We start from the raw sequence: 6,883 nt of genomic DNA on the forward strand, positions 1-6,883 counted from the left end.
TTTACATAAGGATCAAATGAGACAACTTTATAGCAGCTGGTACCCTGCCTAGGATGAGAAATCACTCAATAGATCTTATTATGGAGCTGCAAAACTTATTGCTCAAACTTTTCATTGGGCTGCTAGCAGAGAAGGAGGTAGAAATGTATCATAATTTAGAATCTACAACATATTCTGTGATATGACTATAACAATTATCCAGTGGCTGTTTATTTCAGAATTAGGTTGGTGACTTTATTTTCTACGTCAATCTATTACAACCCAGCCACAAATGCTTATCTGAAAAGCACTTAAAATGGACTTTTGGTTCCATGGATGTCAAGTCTTCAAATATGTCAAAAACTCCAGGTGCATAACTTTGCTCTGGTTTTGGGTGAGATGTCCTTTGTGAGATTCTTAGGCACCAACTCTCCCAGGAAGACGAGTGACCTTTGGTGAGATAGGATGTACTCCCGTTCTTCGGGACTTAGCTGGTTAATGCCTCCTCTCCTGAGGGCCTTCTTCTAAGATGGACAACGCTTCCTGCATCGGGCTCACTGTGTCTGGGCACCGTGGCTGTGTCACCGCTGTGACCATTCTGGTTACCTTGATTTGCATTGCTTTGCTTTAAACATGGAATGAATTTGTATTCCCTTCTTTCTGCTCAATACTTAAGGTACCTGGGCGTCGGGGCTGCACGTCCAGCAGCGTGAGCTGGTGCTAACGTACCTGGGCATCGGGGCTGCACGTCCAGCAGCGTGAGCTGGCACTGGGAGGCAGCAGTGTGCTGTACCTGCCCACTGTGAGGAGCCTGTGGGTCACGCCCACCCAGTGCTGGGTAAGAGGAAGCTCTTGCTCTCTCCTTCAGCAGGCGGCTGGGACAGTCCAGAGTCACAGCTCCGACCCCAGCTCCCTATCCACAGGAGGAAGTCCTGCCCTACCTCGAAGTCCCAGCTCCCTGTAGCTCAGAGTCCAAAGATTAACTGTGTAAAATATATTATGGTTGTTTTGTGTGTTATATTTAAAGATTAGAAGAGTGTATTAGAGAGGGAGTTAATATAGATAAAAAGAAAAGGTAGTTTGATCATCATTAAAAATGATTTAATGAATGATTGTGGTAAAAGGACTAATTAGTAAAAAACATCATATATTATCGAATTTCTTTTACCTTGTATTATAACCACAATTTCATCAATTAAAAAAATATGAAATGTATCCCATGGTGGGGATGAGAGCTGCCCTCCCGGTGTGTCTGCGGGCTGGTTCCTGGATCCTGAGGGCACAGAACTCGCACTGCAGAGGGATTTGCCAACATGACTATGAGGGACATTGAGATGGGGCCGGGTGGTTCTCTGGGTCCATCAGGAAGGATCGGATTTCAACACAAGGGCGTTTAGGAAGGTAGGACCATTAAAATCAGCATATGCAAGTCCAGGAGCAGAGAGGTTAGAGAGCAGAAAAGATGGTCTTAGAAACAGAAGGAACCCTGGGTCAAGGAGTGCAGGTCTTTAGAAGCTGGAAAAGGTGAAAAATTCTCCTTCAGGGCCTCCGAGCGGAAGCGCTGGCCAACAAGCTGCAGACGGGGGGACTCCCTGCACCTATTTCCTTAGGACTGAAAGATCATTGATTTCAGTTGACTTATGCCACTGGAGGTGATCGATGGCGCAGTGACGAAGCAGCAGAGCGTGTGGCACAGGGCTTGGCCTGGCCCAGGCGAGAACGCCACCCGCCAGCGTCTCCTGGCTCTGACGACAATTCTCATAAGGCAAGAGCAGCTCAGTGGGTGGTTCTCAGGGGAGTCATGTCCAGTGTCGTGTGTGTGTGTGTGTGTGTGTGTGTGAGGTGTGTGTGTGTGTGTGTGGTGTGTGTGTGTGGTGTGTGGTGTGTGTGTGTGTGTGATGTGTGTGTGTGGGGTGTGTGTGGTATGTGTGTGTGTGGGTGTGTGTGTGGTGTGTGGTGTGTGTGTGTGTGTGGTGTGTGTGTGTGGTGTGTGGTGTGTGTGTGTGTGATGTGTGTGTGTGGGGTGTGTGGTATCTCTGTGTGTGTGTGGGTGTGTGTGTGGTGTGTGGTGTGTGTGTGTGTGTGATGTGTGTGTGTGGGGGGTGTTGTGTGTGTGTGTTGTGTGTTGTGTGTGTGGTGTGTGGTGTGTGTGGTGTGTGTGAGGTGTGTGTGTGTGTGTGGTGTCTTGTGTGTGTGTGTGTGTGTGTGTGTGTGGTGTGTGTGGTGTGTGTGTGTGAGGTGTGTGTGTGTGGTGTGTGGTGTCTTGTGTGTGTGTGTGCGTGTGTGGTGTGTGTGAGGTGTATGTGTGTGTGTGGTGTGTGTGGTGTGTGTGCGGTGTGTGTGTGTGGGGTGTGTGGTATCTCTGTGTGTGTGTGGGTGTGTGTGTGGTGTGTGGTGTGTGTGTGAGTGTGATGTGTGTGTGTGGGGGGTGTTGTGTGTGTGTGTTGTGTGTGTTGTGTGTGTGTGGTGTGTGGTGTGTGTGGTGTGTGTGTGTGTGTTGTGTGTGTGTGTTGTGTGTGGTATGTGTGTGTGGTGTGTGTGTGTGTGTTGTGTGTGGTGTCTTGTGTGTGTGTGTGCGTGTGTGGTGTGTGTGAGGTGTATGTGTGTGTGTGGTGTGTGTGGTGTGTGTGAGGTGTATGTGTGCGGTGTGTGTGTGTGGTGTGTGTGTGTGGTGTGTGGTGTGTGTGTGTGTGATGTGTGTGTGTGTGGGGTGTGTGGTATCTCTGTGTGTGTGTGGGTGTGTGGTGTGTGTGTGTGAGTGTGGTGTGTGTGTGGGGGGGTGTTGTGTGTGTGTGTGGTGTGTGTGTGGTGTGTGGTGTGTGTGGTGTGTGTGTGCGTGTTGTGTGTGTGTGTGTTGTGTGTGGTATGTGTGTGTGTTGTGTGTGGTATGTGTGTGTGGTGTGTGTGTGTGTGGTGTGTGTGTGTGTGTGTGTGTGTGTGGTGTGTGTATGTGTGTGTGGTGTGTGTGCACCGTGGGGCACTGAACCCAGGGCTTTGCACGTTCGGCAAGTGCTCTGCCACTGGGTTGTATGCTCATCACTGCTTTCGGGCTTTGAGTTCAAGGCTTCTCGACATCATTATAAAAACAAAACAAAGAAAAAAAAGCAACCTTAGGAAAGTGAAGTAAATAAATAACTCAGAGTAGATGGGAGATTCATTTCCAAATACTGTTGGTGAGAAGATGTGGGTAATACTGATTAAAGGTCCTTGTAGGTAACGATAGGTGCTCACAGGTGCACTTTTGCCAATGCTTATTTAATTCCGTTTCTTTCCTTTGCAGCAGACGTTTTCCCTATTTCGTGGCATATGGAATACCATAGACCAAGACTCTACAACAAGATTGTCAACAGAATGCTTTTAGTGCCACTTGAGAGTCTCTGATTTAATTTTAATCCTGGAGGCATTGAACCACACTTGGCTTGCAGAATTTCCCTTCCTGGTCCTGTTCCCCCTCCGCCTCTCTCGGCTGGCATTACAGGATGGCCAACTTTACACAGGCCTCCGAGTTTGTCCTCCTTGGCTTCAGAGGGGGCCCGGGGGTGCGGAAAGCAATCTTTCTGGTCTTGTTGGTGCTATACCTCCTGGCCGTGGTGGGGAACTTGGGCATGATCATGGTTATCAGGGCCGATGTCCATCTGCTCACCCTCATGTATGACTTCCTCCAGAGCCTTTCCTTCCTGGACGTCTGCTATTCTTCCACGACTGCGCCCAGGGCCCTGGCAACCTGCCTGGAAGAGGACCGCAGGGTGTCCTTTGCTGGGTGTGCTTCTCAGTTCTTCTTCTTATCTCTTTTTGGCACCACAGAGGCCTTCCTCCTGGTTGCCATGGCCTATGACCGCTTCACTGCCATCTGCAGCCCTCTTCTGTACTCAGTGAGCATGACTCGCCAGGTCTGCGTCCTGCTGGTGTCAGGGTCCTACGCGGGGGGTGTGGTGAATGCTGTCACTCAAACCACCATGACCTTCAGGCTGTCCTTCTGTGGGTCAAACGAGATCAATGACTTTTTCTGTGACGTCCCTCCACTCTTGTCCCTCTCTTGTTCAGACATCTTTGTGAACCAGTTGGTTCTTCTCAGCTTTTGTGGTTCCATTATCGTCAGCACCTTCTTGGTGGTGTTGGTCTCATACACACAAATCATCTCAACCATCCTGAAGATCCGTACCGCGCAGGGGCGCCAGAAAGCCTTCTCCACCTGTGCCTCCCACCTGACGGGAGTGTGCTTGTTTTTCGGTACTGTGTTCTTCATGTATGCACAACCCAGTGCTGTCTCCTCCATGGAGCAGAGCAAAGTGGTGTCCATCTTTTACACCGTGGTCATCCCCATGTTGAATCCCCTCATCTACAGCCTGAGGAACAAAGACGTCCAGCAGGCTCTGCAGAGGGGCAAGCAGAAGCTCTCCATGGTCCTGTGACTGTTGCCCTCACCACCCAACCTGGAATCTAGTCTACACCCCTGCTGCTCGTGGGCAGGATGCTTAGACATGCTTCACCATGCTTCTCAGTTTCTTTATGGAAGTCTGCAACTTAGAGGACAGAGGACACTCAGTTGTCTTGCTGTTTTTAACAATGAGCAGTAGCAAGGCTTAGGGAGAGTAAAATGTTAAAACTGGAAGAATGGGTGATTAAACAGACGGGTGTACCTTTTTATTTTACCTCAATTTCATATAGCATCTTGATCAAGTGCTATCAGAAAATAGGTAAAAATTGAACTTTTATAAAATCAGTAAAATGCTTATTTTGAAGTACAAATGCAAATCCTTCCCAAAGGTAAATAAAATGGTTTGGTATTTAACCTAAAAATATTTAGAAATATTTAAATTAGTTGGCATTTTTATATTAAAAGTTTTTATTTTAAACAGATTTTGTGAATACATAATTGACACCCAACAAACTCAGTAATTAAGCTGTACAGTTTGCTGCTTTAACACATGTATGTACTTGTGATACCATGGCCACAATCAAGGTAGTAAGTGTGTTCCTTGTGCCTGGGCCTCTTCCTCACGCTTCCCTCATCCCAGGAAACACTGCCCCCACCCCAATAGCCTCTGATCTGTGTCAGTCACATTCCCCAGGTTTCACCTAAGTTGAATCATACATCACATCATCTTTTGCAGGCACCTTGGACTGGATCTGGCTCTTTCACTGATCATAATTATTTTGAGATCCATCCAACTAGTAGCAATTCCCAGAATGAAGTTGTGGCAACTGCCAGTCAGTGGATGGAACTGAAGACATTGTGCTAAGTGAAATAAGCCAGATTCAGAAAATCAAGGGTTGAAAGTTCTTCCTCATATGCTGAAGCTCAGACAAAGTAAGGGGAAGAAAGGAAGATAGATAGATAACACAAAGGTACAGGGAGGCTCAGCGGAAGAGGCTGAAGGAGAGAGGGAGGGATGAAATGCAGAAGGTGTTTGGCGATACTCCGCCATGTGTGTATAAATACACCCCAGTGGATTCCATCTTCATGTCTATCAATCATGAATTTACAGATATGTAGGTAGGTGGAGGGTGCACCAGTAGCGTGGCAGGAGGGGAATAGTGGGAGGCAGGAGCAGAAGAAGCGGGGCATGAGGGATGGAAACAGAGAGAAGGATGCAGTTTTTTGGATCCTGTGGCTTTGTTGTGCCTTTTAAAGAGTTCTGAATTTTTTCAAGATTGTTTTGGATGTTCGAAGTCCCTTGTCACTATATAATAAAATTTAAGGATCAGAATATAATTTTCTTCAAAATATATTTGGGATTTTGGCAGCTTTTTCATGTGCGGTAGTTGCCCTGCCAGTCCTAGCAGGGAAGCTAGGGATATGTTCTTACGCTCCCAGAGAATGTCAGGAGCACAGACAGCACTGAACCTGGATGTTATGGCTCTTCCTGGACATAAATGCCTGGAATAAAGTTTGATAAACTAGGAACAGCAAGAGGTTTATATGCAAAAGTGTTAGAAATAGAAAAAATATTACAAGGACTGTCGGAAAACATTTAAATTCTGCGCATTATTTCTGCAATTTTCCATTTGATGTATTCAGACTCTCATTGATGGCAAGTAGCCCAACTGGCAGAAAGCAAATGCACAGGTAAGGGGCGATTCCTGAACAGAGCACGGAAACCTGTAAGTAGAGATTGTGTTTTCTTCCTGCATAAAGTGAATGATTTTTATTGAAATTTTTCTCTTGTCTAATTGCCTGGACTAGAACTCAGAAACAAGGCATCTGCAGCAGGCTTAATGCTGACCTCATCTCCTTCCCTCCGTGTGAAGAATTTCAGGTATTGTGTGGAATCACTTTTCTCTCGCCTTATAATTATTGTTCTTTAAATAAAAAAACTTTCAGTTAATTTTTAATCCTTCCACAACTACAAATATATTTTAATTTATATTCTCAAATATTCAAAAGAAGAATATAAAGAATGATAAAACACATTGGGAAAATAGATGCAAAACAACTGGTGCCCAAAATACTAATCTTGACAAATAGAATAACAATAAAGAAAAAAGCAGGAATTAAGGAATTGGAAAGTTGAAGAAATGCAACTAAATTCAATGTCTTTATAACATTTTAAATAAATAATTTCATAATAATAAAGCTAAAATAACAAAATAAAAATAAATGTTCATTTTGTATGCTAATATTTGAAATATGGAATACAACATGAAAATGGACATAAATGACAACTTTTTTGTCATTTTGTGAAAATTTTGAGAGTAAGAATTGTGTTGTTTCCAATCTTCATGACCTTTTACTGAGACTTAGCAGCAATACTAGGCTTATGCCAGAAATTCTGATTTAAAGGTAAAGTTTGGAGAAAGATTGTAGGGTTATAGTTGTTGTACATTTCTGTAGTCATAACCCATACCCAGTGCTTGTCTTAGAATAAGCCACTCACTACTCTAGAGCCACAGGTCATTCTGA

The 6,883-nt window shown here is 45.2% G+C and overlaps 1 protein-coding gene across 1 annotated transcript; it reads left to right on the forward strand.

Moving 5' to 3' along the window:
- Positions 1-3,458: 3,458 nt before the first annotated feature.
- Positions 3,459-4,391, forward strand: LOC306663347 (olfactory receptor 9S13-like; the record flags this gene model as incomplete). Its single annotated transcript, XM_079143746.1, has 1 exon — positions 3,459-4,391. One exon carries the CDS (start codon positions 3,459-3,461, stop codon positions 4,389-4,391), a length of 933 nt encoding a protein of 310 aa, XP_078999872.1.
- Positions 4,392-6,883: the final 2,492 nt, after the last annotated feature.

The sequence above is a fragment of the Sciurus vulgaris genome, assembly GCF_902686455.1.
Source record: "Sciurus vulgaris genome assembly, chromosome: 6".
NCBI lineage: Eukaryota > Metazoa > Chordata > Mammalia > Rodentia > Sciuridae > Sciurus > Sciurus vulgaris.